Below are 18130 nucleotides of genomic sequence, written 5' to 3'. Positions count from 1 at the left end.
GGAGCACATTTCTGTTAACCAGACAAAGCAGAGTCCTGTCTCAGGCACACACACATGTAAGTAGTAAACTTCCACAGCTGCAGCTAGAAGGTTTCTGTGTCTTCCTACTTCTGCCGCCTCTTCCTCCTCCTCCTGCTTCGCTCCCTCCATCAGCTGCTGGATGAATGTCTCCACCATCTGTGGCCGCTCAGGGGACAAGCTGTACTTCAGTGCAGCTTTTCTCCACAGTTCTGAGGATGCAGAATATTTTTTTGTGCGTGTGTGTGTCTGTGGGGTGGCGTTGTGTGTGGGGGTGGTGTGTGTGGTACCTGTGGGGAGCGAGTGAGCATCTTGTCTTGTTCTCTCTGAAACCACCAGGGTCAGCTCTCTGTTGATTTTCCTCTGCGTCTCTCTGATCATGTCACACTCGGTGCTCTCCATCAGCAGCTGGAGCTGAGACAGAGAGACATTATTAGGATCTTGTTATAGAATCAGCAGGGCATCATGTTTTTAGTACAAGACATCTACCTGCCAGGCTTTCATGTCGAACTCTGAAGCTCCAGGAGGGGGCAGGAGAGACTGGCTGCCAGAGTCCAGCACCTCATAGTCACACTCTTTACCCATTTGAAGAGCCAAAGCTCTAATGCTGGGGTGAAAGATTTCAGCTCTGTGGAAAACATGAAAAACTTTATGGCACAATTGCACAATTACAGGCTTTTCTGATGATTCCTATCATATTAAATCATCTTTAGGAGTTTGTTCAGTTTGAAAATGCTAAAATAATCTTAGAAATGTCCCCTAAAGTGCCACAAATGCATGGGGGAGGTTGTTTATATCACCTGTAAAGTTTGACAAACTGTCGGTAGAGAGCAGGTGTACTGAACACCTGAGTTCCCAGTCGCCTTCGAGCCCAGCTCTCCTTGAAGACCTCCAGCTGCTTGGTCAGCAGGAGGAAACCTTTCAGCACAGTCTGTATTCTGATCGGCTCCTGACCAGGCTCAGGGAAAACCACCTTCTCCTCTTCTTCATCGTCTTCTTCTTCATCCTCCTGTAGTCAATGTGACAGTATAAGCACTGCTTAACCACGTGCTGCCGTCACAGCTTATATATAATAAAATTTTCTTTACTTTGTTAGGTCTGCCATCATGCTGAGGGTCGTCTTTGTTGTCATAGAGACGAACAGGCCCCGCCTCTCTTCCACTGTTCAGGATGTCCTCCATGAGCAGGGACACGCCGAGGATGGCAGCGTTGGCCTGCAGCCTGCTGCGGTCCCTCAGACCGCTCAGACACAACTGCAGACAAACTTTGTGTTATCAGTGCTGAAGTGACACCCACAAAACAAAAACACACAAACAAATGAGGAGTCAGACCTGCATGCAGTACTCAATAGGTGGGATGTCCCAGACATGCAGAGGGATCAGTCCATGACAGGCGATGAAGCTCCTCCACGGATACATCCTCTGCGCCTGCAGCAGGTGACAACATTACACTCATCTGTTTGACGGGGTTTGTCCACCGTGAGGTGACGTAACTACCTGACAGCCTCGGGTTTCCAGAGGTCGAGGAACCGGCAGCGTGAGACTGAACACGTCTGCCTGGATGCCGTCGCTCAGCAGAGGGAGAGCAATCACCATGTTGTCACTCACACTCTGATAAGAGGCAACATCACCAGAGGAGAGGAAGGCCTCCCTGTGCACACACAGGTATGTATCGCTCCGTTATACGAAGACATAAGACCAGTGTGTGTGGGAAAAGTAAAGTCACTCCTGACCTGATGGGGCTCCGGACAGCGGTGTCAAACTGCAGCAGGACGACCTGCCTGTGCAGCTGCAGCAGCCGGCCCACAGACCGTGGACAGCTGGGATCAGACAGAAGGTCAACCTGCTGCTGGATCTCCTGCAGCTCCGTCCCTGCAGATATCAACATGCTGAAAATTCATCTTTCAAGTCCTCAAATCGAACAGTCTGTTATTTTTACAATAAACCCACCGATGCCCTCTGCGCCTCCCCAGTCAGCTGCTAAACGTGAACCTGGTTCAGACTCCTCTCTGTTTCCCAGTCTGGAGAAACTAACCAGGTAATACACAATGTCATGAAGCGCTGATGCTATGTGCAGGGTGTGACGGAGAGCCTGAGTGCACGCCTGGAGGAAGAACAGAGGAGCAAATTATACAGACTGAAAGAACAAAACCAATCAGCTTTGTGCTTTTAAACCGTCTCACCTGAACCTGCAGTGTTTTGAAGAGGAGAAGCACTTCAGTGAAATGAGGGATGTACCACAGGTTCAGGAGAGACGTACCATCGGCACACAGCAGCTGTGCTGGTCGACGCTGAAAAGTCCTGTTCAGAAGAAAATTACAGAAGCATGTCTTCAATTCATCTTCAAATATTTTAAATTCTGAATCTTTGATTTTTTTTTTTTTTTAAATACAAATAAAAAAATATTTTTGTTAAAGATATTTATTTTCCGTTATTTGTCATGTTTACTTCAAATTAAGCAAAATAAAACGTTTACATTTTTACCCTTGTTTATGGTAAGTGTGCATAAATAAACAAAATCTCTATCTTGTGATACTTTTGTGATACTCTAAAGTGTATATTATATGATTTCTATTTGTCAGCATGAACTGTTATTTGTAGCATATAAATGTTGGTTAACACATAATTGTTATTATTATTAGAGCTGGTTGTACCTGGGGTCAGGACGGAGGTCATGTCTTGACTTCAGAAAAGCTTTGGCCTCTGCAGCTTGTCCAATCATGAAGTGAGACTGACGAATTGAGGGGACGTCGTGCAGAAGGACAGTCAGACTGTAGTAAGATGCTACGATCTGTGCTCGCACACCGTGCAGGGACGTCTGCGTGCAGAATCTGTGGACAGACCAGCAGACTCCATCAGACTCATGCTATGAAACCTGTGTTTTCTTCCTGTAAACGAAAGGAAAACATACTTCCTGAGAAAGTCGATGATGAGCTCTCTTTTGATGCTCGCCGCCTCCTCCTGCACAGACAGAGAAATTCATGTAACTTCATGGTCATTCATGCTGCTGCTCGGCCATCTGAGATGTGTACTTACAGAGGTTCCTATAAATCCCCCCACAGCCTGTTTCCTCTTCATAAACGAATGCAGCATCTCGTCACGCAGACCCACTTTTTCCAGCTGGATGGACACAAAGGCCTCCGCCGCCCTGCAGGAACAAACCAGATGATCTTACAAAGAAACAGCAGAAGACAGATGCTGCTCATCACCCCCAGTGGAGAAGATGATTACCTCCCCCTTGTGGAGGGTTTGTCCTGGACAGTGTCACATGTTACATCTCTGTCTTCACTCTGAAAAAAAAAAAAACAGGAAATCGTGAAAGTGTCTGAACACTGAATGTTAGGGTCCACCACTGAAGGACACACACCTGAGACGCCCAGTGACAAAGACAGGCCAGCTTCACGGCACTCATCAAGGCGTTCTTCTGTGTGACCTGACAGGCCAGGCTCACCTGCAGGTTCTCAATGCTCTGTTTATTCATCAGCTGTGAGGAGAGAAGAGGTTTTAGGAAGCATTAGGTTGATTTAAAATATTCTTTTTGTTGTTTTTTTATCATACATGAGTTCTGCAGGTGTTGCAGCACCCCCTAATGCAGACCTTGGGTTAGCATCTCGGCCGCCGTCACACATAAAGCCTCAAGTGAGACAGTTCAATAATGGTCTTAGTGAGCCGAATGTATTGAACACTGAACCACAACTCTGTGACCTTCCTAACTCTATACCTAACCCTCGTGCTTTGCAGAATTTTTTTTTTTTTTTTTTTAAATTGGATTTTAGTGCCAATTCAACCTTCCATTTCTCCATCATTCTGCAGTGCTTTTTTATGAAACTCACTGTGGTGATACAGGAGACCTTCTGTAACATAATACAGTGAAATATCTGCTGCAGCTTTTATGGAGTTTTTATAGTGAATTTTTAAATATACATAATTTCTCAAACATTCTGATATGCTCAAATGTGCTCTTACATACATGGGTAACTGTGTCCTCTGAGCTGAAACTGAATCTCCCAATATGGTTCTCATCCAGCTCATGGATGCTGAGAGGGAGGTGGGACGGGATGAACCTGCAGCAGAGAGGACAGATATGCATTTAATTTGAGACTCCAACATCTGTCTGACATCAGTGAGGAGCCTGCGCAACTTTGTCTTTATGTCAAAGCAGCATCTACAATGTATGTCACAATGCAGTTCTGTCTACCTGTCCACGGAACTGTTGTCCTCCAGTATCTCAGTGACGAAAGAAGGCTGCACTTGGCCTCTTGGTTCAGTGAGCTCAAACTGCAGCGGCCTCAGATACAGATGGAACTCACCAAAGCCGAGCTCTGAGGCCACATTTCTGTACAAACTGTAAAACAATAACTGAATGTTATGGGCCAGCACTCAAAGATTTAACATGCTGCAATAGAGATTAAATTGTGCATTACATTACATTCAAAAAATAAAAATAAAATAAAGCAAAGAACAAAATTTTTACAAAAAATATAGGAACTGTGAGCGTTGCATTACTGTGCCAGGTGTGCTGTCTCTGCAGCTGCTTCCAGCAGGCGATGGCGGATGGTGACGAGCTCCAGCAGCTTGGAGAAAGTTTCCACAGCATACAGCTGTGTCTCTGGTCCCTTCTTCATGTCTGTGTCCTCTGCAGACGTCACCAGGAACAGGCCCACCTCCTGGACCAGCAGTGGATCCTCAAAAAACACATCTGAGAACAGCTGAAACAAAAGAACGAGAACTGAAATGGTTTCAATTTTTTGTGCCAGTAATATGGATGAAGATGAATACAAACGTACATCCTTCTGTATCTGAGAGCTGTAGGAGGCTCCAGGTGAACCCAGGCTGTCCCAGCTCTGCTGAGCCTGCTGCAAGAGCTTCTGCTGCAGGTCGAGTTTGTCAGCGATGCTGGAGGCTCGGTGCAGCTGACAGAGCTCAGTGTGGGCACGAACTAAGCCATGATAGACCGCAGAGGCCAGACAGAGAGAGGGGTGAACCTCCAGGAGGAACACATTCATCAGTGCAGGGCTACAAACAAACATCAGAGGTATGAATGAAGACATCCAGCAGGATAAAACCTCCACAAACAGATGCTTTTATTCACCTGCTGCCTGACAGTGACACCAGATGTTGGGGAACACAGCTCAGTGGAAGGCCGTAGTCATGACAGGAGGGCTTTCGGTCCTCTCGCCAGATGCGTTCAAGGTACAGCCGCTGTCTCTTTATCTGTCGAGATGAACAAAGGTCAGACTAAAACAAAGAGAAAAGAAAAACTCTTCTAATTTTTCAATCAGGTATGAGTACACCTGCAGATTCACCTGAGCGTCCAGAACATCTCGGATCAGCTGCTGGTGGCTCTGCAGGCAGCCGATCTCCGCCCTGTATGCCTGAACAAAGTAGTCCAGGGTCAGGTCCAGCTGTGGCCTCCTGTGCATGATGTCAGTGATGACTGTGGCCAGCGCACACCTCTCCTCAGCTCCTGCTGCATGCTGATAGGCCTCGTAGTAACAGTTTAACAGCTGAACAGGAAGATTTATTATTTTTAGGATTGTTAACTTGAACAAAATGAGTTTTAATAAAAATCTGCATCACTCTACCTGCACTTTGTTTTCCAAAAACTCAGCCTCACATGTCCACAGGTCGAGAAGGACAGCGACTCGGTCGATGTCCGTCCCCGCCCAGAAGTCCATGTCTGTCTCAGAGGTCCGCTTCCCCCTGATCCTGTTTCTGTGGATGAAATGCGAGCCGACGAGGAGGAGCTCCTTCTTCAGCTCCTCCAGGTCCTTCAGAGCGGCGTCATACACAATGTAAAGTCCTCTGTGGTCCTGAGTGTGAACGAAGCGCTGTTCAGACGTGTAGAAGTCATGAAGGTTCTCCACCTCTGCAAACTCCATGAACTCTGAGCAGCAGACCTGGAAAATAAAGACATAAAAAGTTAAATCCACACAGACTTCATGTGGGTGAGTCTCAGGGGTGGAGGACTGACTCCTACCTTGTAGTCAACAGGAGTGTTGTGGACGTACTGCAGGGAGCCGAGACCTCCTGCCTCCCCTCTTCCTCCTCTGGCTGCGTTCATCCAGCCCGTCTCCTCTGCTGTGCTGCACAGCCCTTCTTCCTCCAGCTGCAGACCCGCCAGGTCAAAGGTCAGAGTCCTCTCCACAGAACGCAGGTAGTTCAGCAAACCCAGCGAGACACGCTGTGGACGACAAAAACATGAAGGCACCCCACCGTCAAACACTCACTGACACACTCAGCCTCACCTGGAGCTCTCGGAGCTTTAGATGGCGCAGGTAGATGAGGGACAGGTAAGCTCCTCGGGATACGACTGGATTTGAGGTTCCTTCCTCTAAACCGTCTTCCAGACCCAGAACCTGCAGGCTGTCCTCAAAGGAGTGGCTGTTTCAGAAGCAGTGTGTGTAGGAGGCTGTTGCTCAGCATCATGTTATCATTTCTTCCATGTACAACACACACCTTCTGTTTGACGAGCTGCAGGTTGGAGTTCTCGGATTCTCCACGCCTCCTTTTCTTCTGCACGAGTGACTGTGTGTTTCCTGCCCAAACAAATGTTTGTTGGTGGAACCGAAGAGATCTGCGTTGTAGAGTTTGGTCCAGATCTCGGTGACTTTTTGTGATTTTGTCCTGCTGCCGTGTGAGGAGGATGAGGGTGGATGTGTGGAGTCACCAGCGCGAGCAGCGCGTTCTTTCAGAGCGGCCGCCACATGGAGCAGATGAGGGACCTGATCAAAGAGGACACTCCATTCACCAATCACCATCACTAAAGAGATTCAGCGTCATGTGGCACCGATCAGAGCCGTTACCTGGAGAAAGCTGCAGTTCATCAGCAGCAGCTCATCAGCAGCATCTTTCTCCTTCAGCTTTGTGATGAGTTTCTGCTGCCACGGATCCTGTCTGGGTTTCACCTACAGGACAGAACCAAAAGACACCCACCAGCTAGTGGTTTCAGGAGGAAAAGGAGGGAGGTTGTTGTTGTTGTTGTTGTTTACCTGGATGTAGGGAATCCAGTCAGCCTGCTTCTTCAGCGCCATCTCTGCACTCTTCCGCCCCCACTGGCTGTCCCTGATGTCTGAACCGCCGTACTGAGGAAACGTCTTCATCTGCTCTTGTCGTTTAAAGATCGTCCTGAACTCCTTCCACACCTGCTCAGACAATCAGAAGATCAGGCGACAGTTTGTTTGCACCATTCGTCACTGCAGGACATTACCAGGCTGAATAACTCCATCTCATCTGCAGAGCTCTGGAGTTCCTCTGCGTCGTACGGCAGGTGGAAGTAGCTGATCAGGGCCTTCAGCTCAGGCAGGAACTTCTGCAGGTGAACCGTGTGCAGAGGAACGTCAGGAGCCGGCCCTGACACACCTGCAGCCTGTGGTTCCTCAGCTTTTCTCTCACACGCTGGGATGCAGTGCAGCACCTGTTCAAGACAATTTATTCTAACTTCCTGATAAAAATCAAGCAAACACCAAAAAAAACAGACAAACATCAAAGTGTCTCAGTTTTCACCCTGAGGAAGCCGTGGACCATCTGAACAGACTGAAGCTGGCAGATCAGCCAGCGCAGGTAAATGAGCACATCGTCCTGGGTCAGGAGGTCAGCAGGGTTTCCTCGGCCGGTCAGGATCGTCTCTCTGCTGGCTGACAGTCTGCGGGCTCTCTGAACGGCGTCCTCATACTCACAGGTCAAATACGACACCTGATCCTGAGAGGAACACGTTCTTACACAGCTGCACCGACTTCTCTTCATCTAATATCTTGTCATTTTAAACATCATGCCATCAGTTCTGATCTAAAAAAAACACCATGGTGCTGAATAGTTTGTTTTCAGGTTTCTCAGCTGAGCTGTGGCACAAACCAGGACATTAACTCAATGTGCTTCTTCTTTTAGGAACAGGCTGATGTTATGTACACGTCGTCACCTTGTAATGAGGATAAAGCTTCTCGATGACGCCGCTGTGGCGGCAGAATCTCCTCCATCTCAGCATGAGCTGATATTTGATGTGAGCCAAATGATACGATCTGTCCGTGTAGAACTGCAAAAAAAAACATCTTTAATCTTCAGTCCGCTCTGCTTCAGTGTGTGTGTGTGTGTGTGTGTGTGTGTGTGTGTGTGTGTGTGTGTGTGTGTGTGTGTGTGTGTGTGCGTCACCTGGTGCAGGAGAAGAGGCAGACTGTCAGGAGTGTACTCCAAACTCAAGCAGCTCTCCAGCTCTCTGTGCATGACGTCAGCCTGAGACTGGACCGGCAGAGGCTCAGACACCTGGACACCGGGGGGGGGGGGGGGGGGGGGGGGGGGGGTCCAACATGATGCCTTCAGGTACACCAATACATTATTCAGGTGATGAAATCTCCACACTCACCTGAAGGCCTCTCCTCAGAGCGTGTTCTCGCTCCATGTGAAAGAAGGAAACATCTTTGGGAGGTGGAACAGAACTGAAATAAAAAGTTTGAATGATTCAATTCAGTGCTGCTGACAGTCAGCCGGGTGAAGGAGGAGAAGAAGAGGTGGACAGGACAGAGACATACATGAGGGACGTGCTGAGGGGTTTCTGCTGAAATGCTGAGCATCAAGACCAAACAGCTCTACTCTGCTCTCATCTGTCCACACAGGACATTGTTTTATAGACAGAAGAACCTTCAGCCTGTACTTGCTCAGTCTTCCTCTCACTGAGGCCTTTTGTTTGTATTTCTCTGACCTTCGGGTGAATTTGCTGGGACCTGTGAAGACTCACAGCTGTCCTCAATGTTTCTCACTCAACGTAGTTTTAAATGGTTTTTTTGAGCCTTTCCAGATTGATGTGCAGCAACTTCTCTAACACCAGTGTTTACATGTTTCCCTCTTGGCATTGTGTGAGCACACACCTACACAACCTGCCTGCACACCTGCTGATGATCAGCAGCACCTGGCTGCAGCTCGACCTGTCAAACACTATGCAGGCAGGAAGGGGACCCTTAAAGCCGGGCACACACACTGTGCTTTTGTTGGTCCGATTTTGACCCGAATTTTGAGTCGTACTGATCTACTACTACTACTACTAGGCTTTAGTGCTGAACTGGTTTGTTTTTTCTTTTTGCTGAATAAATAATTGCACGGTTTGTTGTCTGAAGTCGTATTTTCCCAACACTCTGACCCACTATGCTCTATTCCATTCAAAATATATTTTTTTATGGCAGCACAAATAATTGATTGTCTTTTCTCTTAACTTAATCTGTCTCTGGCTGGAACATTTGTAAACCTTTTCATGTAAAGAACATTGCTCCTGGTTGAAGGATCAGCAGACCTGTAAGAGCTGGACGACCCTGCTCCCTGTGACAATCCGTTCTCCTTGATTTCCGTCCTGAGCGCTGACAGCTGACGCGTCAGCTCTGCTTCCATCTGCTTCACCTTCACAGAGGTGGAAACTCTGTACACGTCACACATGGTGGGCCGCTGAAAAACATACAAAACACACACACGCACACTAAAAATACACCCTGCTCAGTTCTGCCCTGTTCTGATTTGTTGTGCTGTAACCATGGAGACCAGCATCCATGCAGCCAACTTCCTCTTTCACTTCCTGTATTTTATCTGGACTCAGACAGTGGCTGTGTTTGAGCTGTAGAGGGAGCCAGTGACTCATAGCAATCATCTTTTTTGTTGGGATGATGTGTGTCAGTGTGTGTGTGTGTGTGTTTTAATGTACTACACAGACCAACAGTGATTTGTAACATACAGTATGAACGTGTGAATTCACAGCTGCTGATGAGCACAAACCTCACACAGCTCCTGCTCCTCTTAATCTCAGCAGGTCCGTTCCTCCTGGATACAGCGTGTGATTGGTTCTCAGCTCGTGATGCGATTATCCAATAGCAAATCACCTGCACGGTGCCTGCAGAGTCAAAGTCTGCAGCTGTGCGATTCCTCTAGGGACAGAAATACATTAAAAACATACAGAAAGCTGCAGATTTTCAGTCAGTTCTTTAAGCTTTATTTACATGCACCATCTCTGATAAAACCAAGAGAAGAACTGGAATCACAACTGGCAACGTCAACTTGATGTCTCTTAATTTGTAGGAGCAATAGGAAGAAATAAGATGTGGAGAGTTGGCAGTGAGTTTTACTCAGAATTAATGTAGAAAAAAAAATATGGAAGCACATTTGTGCAGAATTTTTATGTTTCTTATGATTGATCTAATAGGTCCTAATCAATAACCCCTTCAAACAAGGAGATATGAACATATAACACATGGGAGTATTGCATGTAACAGGAGCAAATTTCAATAAATTAACAAATAAAAGTTCAACATCCTGCTGTTCCTACAAAAACTGTGCTGATGTATTTTTTTTTTGCCCTTATAACACTTGTTCCTAACATCTATACACTGTATATCCTCACGTTTCCACTTATTTAAAATGCAGAAAAAATTTGGCAATATTTAAAATACTGTGGTTTCTTTCTTTAATGGCTCTAAGATACAACACACCCTCCTCTCACAGCACCTGCTACAGTGCTGATAACAAAAGGAGGAGAGGCTCCATCTGCAGACACTCCTTGTTATCCTTATATTTAGCACCAAGAACTCCTTTGAATTAACACCATAATGTTGGAACTGAGTGCCGAGGAGCCTCTGTGTGTGTGTAGTCCTACATGTTGTCAACTAGAGCTAAAGTCTGTATACAGAGCATGACTTCCAATATTGCAGTACGTGGAAATGGAAGAGGAGGATGAAGGAGGAAGGACGGAGAGAGGGAGTGAATGGGATCTGCAGCAGAAACATTATCAATACTTCAGTAATGCACCTCTTCAGAAGGAACAGAATTCACAGTAAGGTCACCAAAAATCACAGGGTCAAATCTGCTAAATAAAAAATCATTACATACAAAAAGCACACAATGCAGAGCAGTTCACATCTTCATAACATATTCTACAGATCCATATTTGGTGTGTGACTCGGTGCATCAATGGGAGGGGGAGAAAAAAAAGCTTTTTGTTAACAGGAAGTGGTTTAGGCTACAAAAAAACAAACAAAAACAGAACCAAGCTTGTCAAGTATCCTCCACTTGGAACGTAATGATGTAACATTCTCTGCAGCTTTTTCTGTAAACACGCCGCCAGCGCTAAACAGGCCGACAGCTGGTTTGGCAAAAATGTTGGTTTTAGGTATGAAAGGGTGTGAAAGAGGAGAGAAAGCAGGGTGAAAACAGAATTCATCTTCATGTATCACACTGTGTGATGAGAGTGTTTCCCTGAGACTAACACGAGTTGATGCTTCTCCGAAACGTCCTGCACGTCTCTTCGACTGCTGTTCACACCGTCCAGGCATTGATCTTTTTAAAGAATGCTTCTTGTTTTTTTTTTCCTCCCTCCACAGACACTTAAAATACAGTACCAAACTTAAAGCAACATTATGCAACTATTTTACCTTCAAATAAAACAGCTTCACTATCATTCCCACATCCCCAACACTGGGTCTGGCACAGGTTTTGTATCGAGCGCTCATCTTTCATTAGCTGCTTTCAGCTCGACTCACTGCCTCCAAATCAGTTTGAAACCCAGCAGCTGACCCGTTCACATGTAGTGGCTAAACCCCATGAAGCAAAGTAGCATTACTACTGAAAAATGCCTCTTCAGCCCGCCCCATTAGGTGGGGCTGTAGAGTTGGTACAGGCTGTGAAGGGACTCCAGACTGGACCCAGGCCTCCCCCATGGTGGCCATGTTTGTCCCATCAGAGGTACCGAACTCAATCGCTGTCTATTGGCTAACTCATTAACTGTCCAACGGTGAGGTTGGACAACATTAAATCTTCACAACAAGGGACACCTTGTTTTAGTTAGTCTCGTAATGAAAGAGATGGTAATATGTTAAATATTGATAACCCCATTTGGCAGTTTAGTGTCTTTCATCATCTGTAAAAGTGATACACAAAAAAGTGTGGTACTATAGACAGAAAACTTGATGAGCCTGACCTGTCTGAAGTAGAATTTAATGCACCATGTTCCTGTAATTACCGCCTGTGGCCACAGAGGTCGCTGTTTTTTTAGCAAAAAAAAAGGTTACATAGTGTTGCTTTAATGCCTCACATTAAAAATGATGGAAAAAAGTACGACTTAAATACACTTTTACATACTTTCTTCCCTCTAGTTGCACAACGCAGGACAAAAATTTACATTTTCCCCACTTCTTTTTTTTTTTAAGATGCTGAACTCAGCTTCTCAGCTTGGCACCCAGCTCTGGGGGGATGTCTGTTTGGAGCTGGAGAAGCTTCCTGAATTCCTGTTGGCGTTCTGGGTGGAGGTGAGGCGAGAGTCGAAGCTGAGGTCCAGGCAGTCTGCATCCATCAGTTCATTGCGGATGATGGAGTCCATGTCGCACTCCAAGCTGCCGTTGAACACGTCGAGGTCCAGGTCGGCAGGAAAGCGGTCCTGGCCAGTCAAGCCGGAGCTGAGCTGCATAGAGGCGTTCTTACTGGGAGACTTCAGCTGCGGCTGCTTGGCGTTGGGGAGGCTGGCGTCATTGTCAGAGGTTGACAAGCCAGCTTGCCAACCAGGCACTGAAGAGCTTTGGGCCTGGCCTGCGCTGGTGTGGTTTACCAGCATGTGGTCTTTGCGCAGCAGCATGGCGTTTCGGCGGGAGTTCTGCAGTGCGATGGCGGTGCTGGCCTGCGACATCAGAGGGTCTGACTGCGTAAGCATGACGTTGCTGTGGCTGTGGGAGTCCAGGCTGAGGAGGTCCTGCAGACTCTGGTGGTCACTGAAGTGTGAGATGCAGGAGAAGGTGGTCTGCTTGTTCTCCTGGATGGTCTGCATGGGTGACTGCCGCAGGCTTGTGATGGAGGGAGGGCTGAAGAGAGGGTTCGGCCCGTAGCTGCCAGAGGGGCTACCCAGACTGCTTCCTGAGCAGCTGAAGGTAAACACTGAGCTCTCCTGAGCGTTGGCTCCATTGTCCTCCTCTCCAGGAGGAGGCTGCTGGGATGCCGTCAGGCTGATGTTATCTAAAAGATCATCCATCAGGCTGTCGGAGAGCCCTGCGGGTCCTGTGGACGGAGACATGCTGCTGGGGCTCGAGTACAGCATGGGAGACAGGGGCGAGTCGTCATCTGGCACCTCGTCCAGCTCTAGGTTAGCCAGGATCGGGGACAGACGGCCGCTGAGTGTGCTGGCGTTGGAATTGGTCCGGGAGCGGAAGTCTGTCCAGGCGTCCAGCTCGTCGCTGCTGCGTGAGGTGGGGCTCCCCGTCCATTTGGAGAGGCTGGAGGAGCTCTCAGAGCTGCCGTCCTGAGCGGCCTGCAGCGAGGCCTTCTTCTTGGTGGCACGTCCTCGGGCTCCCTTGATGTACTTGCTGTTATCCATGGAAACAGCCCGTCGTCGGGGAGCTTTGCCTCCTTTCCCGCCTTCTGGGTTGACCATCCACCAGGAGCTTTTCCCCGTTCCTTCATTCTGGACTTTCACAAAGCGGCTGTGGAGGGACAGGTTGTGTCGGATGGAATTCTGAAATAAAAATGGAAGAAACGTGCATTAGGGTCACAAACATAAAGTGGGAGTACAAAGGTTTTATATTGCAGGTGTTTTTAATGACTGTCTACATGGGAACCACGTCTTTCTGTGGAGCTATTAATCTCATAAGAGACTCTAAACTATTAAAACATCCTGTGAACGACTCCAGCATTGCAGTGTCTCCTAACACACACTGTGACCTATTTCAGGTCTACAGGATTTCCCTGGAGATGTTCCCAACCATGTACAAAATTAAACAGCTGGAGCCTGCACAGGCGGCCCTGTCACACTTCAGTAGCAGAAGGAGGAACTCTGTAGCCCACAGGCCAACTTCACCGAGAGAGGCCTCGGCTTAATTCTCTCAAGACTGAATTAACTTGGGTAAAACCAAGGTCCCATTTAAATCTATCCCTCAGAAGATTAAACTTAATGAAACACTAAACAAGCTCTCACACACAGTGTTGGCAAACGGCTCCTGTACAGGCAGCTGTGGAGGACAGAAGAATGAAACGACCCGCAGACGTCAAACTTCCAGCAAAGCCCCCACTTCAAGCCAATTAAAGGATCAGGTCAAAATAGAAAACACTCCCATCTCTTCCAACAACAAAGCATGTGTGAGCAGAAATCAAACATGTTGCTCTTTGGGCAGCGCGAGCAAAAGCCACCGCATCATCATAAACTTCCCATTTAAAACTGATCAAAAATATGATCATCTATGTTTGGAACACAGTAAAAGATGACAAAAAGCAGGAAGGTGTGTCAGGTTTGACTGAGTCTCTTTAACTCTAAAGAGGCTAAGATTTGTTGTATCCGGTGTGGAGAACTATTTAACAATGAGTGAGGAATGACAGATAATAAGGAAACTCTAGGATTTCATGAGACTTTCACTAAATCCTGCAGGATCAGCTGGAACCGGTCCATCACCATCTCACCTGTGTTTATAATGAATATTAGAAGCAGATAACGTCGATTTGTGTTTGATGAAAAATGCCATAAAGATGAAGAGAGCGCGCTCCGAACGTCACCACAGCAGTGCAGGTGTTAATAAAACACACAGGGGGAGCTGTTCCGTGTTTGCTTTTGATTTTGCTCTTCGCCTGCACCTGCGACTGGACGGGATATTTTCAGTTTATCAGTTTAAAACGAGGGAAAATGTGGCTGAAAACGCACAAAAGTCTCCATATAACTATAGTTTGAGCACAAATCTCCAGCCACACTGTGCTATTTACACAGATGAGCTTTCCTAATCGTCCTTAAGCTCACATTTGGCAAACGACCGTTAGAGGTCATGCTGAGTTTATGCATCACAAAATGGTTTAATTATTCGAAAATATTTTAGCTTCCATATAAAGCGATGTAGGCAGCATTTGTCATTTCACATGTGCTCTATAAATACATAGCAAAGCTGATTTAAGCATGAGTCAAAACATCAACTAATTAACTCTCTCACCCCAATTTAATTCAAGCTTTTAGCTTTTTGAGCTTTGTCCACTGCAGCTCGAGCCAAACTTTCAGCCAATCAGCATGGAGCCTACACACAGCATCATTACAGAGGCGGACTGCACTGGGTTCCTGTAACCGTCTTTATCTTAAAGCCTGCACCGCCGACACCGTGGTGCAGAAACACTGCATACTGATCTAGCAGGTGACAATAATGCATCCGTAATGACTGCAGAATATTGCACGATGTTATGAGGAATATAAAAACAGACGTCAGCAGTAAAGTGCCAGAAGCTGCTAGCATAGCTGCTCTGTGTTAACGTTCTTAACAACAGGAAAGGCTCTCTGCAGTTATTAAATATCATATCTCTGGTGATCAATGTTTGGACATGCATCACATCCTATCAGCTACAGGCAGAGAGCACAATAACAACACCTGTCCAGTTCAGTCTAATGCAATCCAACACAGCAGATAAATAAACCTTTGTGATGCTTCAGTTTTGGCTGCAGCTGCTCTGATTCAGCTCTGTGGTCATTTTATGAGGCTGTAAATCACCGTGTTGTTGTATGGGGTTGTATTATATTACAGCAAGCAGATATACAACCTGAAAAATGACCAAAGCATTAAAGCCAGAGCTCCCTTACTCCCCTCCTCTCCTCTCCTCCCCCTCCTGTACTTGTGGGTATCTATGCAGCTGCACAGGTACGTACAGTATGAGCCATGCTGCGTTTAAAAAAGATAAATCACAAAGGGCAAACTCCTGCCTTCCCCTCCCCCCACACAGCCACAGCAGTGCAGCAGCACCCTTTGAGCAAAGCCTTGTTCTGTGAGCAGGAGAGGAGAGTGTGGTGGTGGTGGTGGAGGAGGAGGAGGAGGAGGTGGTGGTGGTGGTGGTGGAGGAGGGGGGACTGGAGCGCTGCCAGTTCAGCCAGAGAGCCAGATCCAAAGAGAAACACTGAGCTTCTCTCTCTCTCACTGCTACACATTGACCTACATAATTTATAGTCAGCTGATTGATTCTGTGTGCCAAGGCCACATGAAAAGACAGCGTGGCACACAGCAGCAGCAGCAGCAGCAGCAGCGGCGGCGGCGGCAGGGCTGAGCCGCTGGGTGGTGGTCATCCAGAGTTCGGATTCACACCAAAACAAGGATGAAAATGTGTCATGACACAAAGCGGGCACAGATGTGTGACAGGTTTACAGCCACCACCTCCAGCCTTACACTGGCTGCTGAATGTCACACGGCCTACAGAAGCATCTCCTAGGAAATGCCCATGTCAGCACAAACTCAAACTCTTAACATTAACCCTTTCCTCTTCCTCTGTGTGTGTGTGCAGCCACTGAATGATCTGACTCCAGATAAAAAAAGCACAATCCTGACTTCACTGTAATTCATTCAGAGGAGAATCTGCATCCACAGTTGTGCAGGATTACAAACCTATTTCTCTCTCTCTCCACCCTCCACCCCACTCCCACATCCAAATCCTGCAAAGCTTTCATCAGACTTGATTCTATGACAGATGAATTGGTTTGGTCCAGGCCCTGAACTAATCCTGAAAATCAAACAGAAGCCTGCAGAGAAGCTGCAGAGTGCTGCAGCCTGAGCAGTTTGTCTGGAAGTGAAATTAACTTTGCATCGCCTGTTCTGAGTCTGGACTTTCTGTAATTTGATGCACATGTGACAGCAGCCTGGATTAAGATATGATTCCCTAATTCCCCTGCTGATTATCACCTGAACATGCCTCATCATAAAGCTAAAAATATCACACAAACGGTGGTGTAGGCTGCAGACAACAACAACAACAACAACTCGTGTGCACCTCCTCCATCTCTGCATTGTGTGTCTTTTACATGACCACAGTGTGCTCTTTGTTATGATGACAGCAGCAGCGTGTCACCGCTCACCTTCCAGCCAGCAGAGCTGTTGCTGTCGCCTTTGTCCTTGAAATATGGCACAGACCTCACCATCCAGTCGTAGATTTGGGACAAGGTCAGCCTTTTCTCCGGGGAGCTCTCGATGGCTTGGGTAATGAGGTCTGCATAGGAGTAGTTGCCCCAGGCATTCCTGCGGGCAGAGGACTTCCTCAGCTGCTGGGAGGCAGAGCCACCCAGGGCTGCAGCAGCGGGGGTCTGCGCGGAGGAAGGCGAGCCATCGGCGGCCTCCTCTTTGCATGGACCGCGCTGGACCTCCACGGGCGGAGAGACGGAGCTGCTGCTGCCGCCGCTGTTGCTGCTCTGCTCCCGGGCTGTAACCACACCGCCGCTGGCTTTCTGTGCAGAAGCGCCGCTCCCCGTGCTCCCACCCTCATCATCATCCTCTTCTTCAGGGATTACGTCAGTGTCATTTGCCCCGGGCTTGCCCGCACCAGACTCCGGACGGGGAAGCGGCCAAGTGCAGGATCGCGGCCGCTTCTGGGGCTCGAAATCCGGATCTATCTCCACGTTTAAGGAGGGAGGCTCGTTGCCGTTGCGCGGTGCCTCAGCCATGTTAATCGCTCGCTGCACAAAGGGTTATAAAATCACTCAGGTCGCATTCCATCAATGGTGCGTGCAGACGTCTCGGGCCGTTTATTTACTATGCGCGGTGTGCAGATGTCGTGGCCGCAGCACGTGTCCGTCCTCCGTCTATCCGTCTATCCGCTGACTGACCAGCGTTAACAAAACATCTCCTTCCGTCGTGCACAGCCCACACCCTGGGCCAACATGTACCACAATCCAGCTGAAACGTGCAGCGAGAGACGCGGAGAGTCCGCGGAGTCTTGGAGGAATCCAGACGGCGTTCCTTCACGAGCGCCCGCGTCCTGCGCCGCGACCCAGCATGACAAAAGAAGCACAGCACATCTAATGCCTCCACATCAGCTTCATCTCCCCGCACACAGCTGCCATCTTGACCATTTCCTTCCCCCCACCTCCACCACCACCAGCACCACTACAAGTTCTTAATCACTCGTGCACAGAGCTGCCAGCCGCCTGAGCGCTGCGCTGCTGGCCAGATACCATCAAGGCGGAGAGGAGGAGGCGCAGGGGAGGCTTCCTCAGGGCCCCGCGGCGTCTTAAAGAAGAGGGCTGCTGGACAAACGTGGCGAGCTTCAAATCCGCTCTCTTAAGAAGAGCTGAAAAAATAATGATGCACTCTGGCTGCACATCTCTGGCATCATGAGCGAGCCAGCACGGCGTCCTCCGTGTGGCCAGCGGCAGC

The 18130-nt window shown here is 48.0% G+C and overlaps 2 protein-coding genes across 2 annotated transcripts; both read right to left on the bottom strand.

The window, feature by feature from the left end:
- Positions 1–489: 489 nt before the first annotated feature.
- On the bottom strand, positions 490–7779 carry LOC114427829 (uncharacterized). The gene is made up of 26 exons (XM_028396035.1): positions 7228–7779; positions 7010–7162; positions 6824–6925; positions 6477–6742; positions 6266–6401; positions 5953–6201; positions 5603–5917; positions 5324–5524; positions 5110–5231; positions 4805–5033; positions 4524–4726; positions 4216–4362; positions 3988–4081; positions 3385–3501; positions 3249–3307; positions 3054–3165; positions 2929–2978; positions 2672–2848; positions 2201–2318; positions 1968–2121; positions 1751–1889; positions 1515–1668; positions 1350–1445; positions 1107–1271; positions 819–1027; positions 490–646 (listed from the first exon to the last, which is right to left on the bottom strand). Exons 1-26 carry the CDS (start codon positions 7501–7503, stop codon positions 490–492), a joined length of 4200 nt encoding a protein of 1399 aa, XP_028251836.1. The 5' UTR covers positions 7504–7779.
- A 2024-nt stretch (positions 7780–9803) lies between these two features.
- On the bottom strand, positions 9804–17418 carry foxo3a (forkhead box O3A). Its single transcript, XM_028394622.1, has 2 exons — positions 16837–17418; positions 9804–13485 (listed from the first exon to the last, which is right to left on the bottom strand). The coding sequence occupies exons 1-2, from the start codon at positions 17416–17418 to the stop codon at positions 12211–12213; spliced, it is 1857 nt and encodes a 618-aa protein (XP_028250423.1). The 3' UTR covers positions 9804–12210.
- Between the last annotated feature and the right edge of the window lie 712 nt (positions 17419–18130).

This window comes from Parambassis ranga, chromosome 22, assembly GCF_900634625.1.
Source record: "Parambassis ranga chromosome 22, fParRan2.1, whole genome shotgun sequence".
Lineage (NCBI taxonomy): Eukaryota > Metazoa > Chordata > Actinopteri > Ambassidae > Parambassis > Parambassis ranga.
Note: the sequence above shows the minus strand (reverse complement) of the source record. Positions and strands in the feature narration are given on the sequence as shown.

Coding starts and splice junctions, on each gene's coding strand:
- LOC114427829 (XM_028396035.1), bottom strand. CDS start 7,503: ATGTTTGTCTGTTTTTTTTGGTGTTTGCTTGATTTTTATCAGGAAGTT. Junction 6,743..6,823: donor TGAACTGCAGCTTTCTCCAG/GTAACGGCTCTG, acceptor CTCTTTGATCAG/GTCCCTCATCTGCTCCATGT. Junction 5,918..5,952: donor GACTCACCCACATGAAGTCT/GTGTGGATTTAA, acceptor TTTATTTTCCAG/GTCTGCTGCTCAGAGTTCAT.
- foxo3a (XM_028394622.1), bottom strand. CDS start 17,418: ATGGCTGAGGCACCGCGCAACGGCAACGAGCCTCCCTCCTTAAACGTG. Junction 13,486..16,836: donor ACAGCTCTGCTGGCTGGAAG/GTGAGCGGTGAC, acceptor TTTTTATTTCAG/AATTCCATCCGACACAACCT.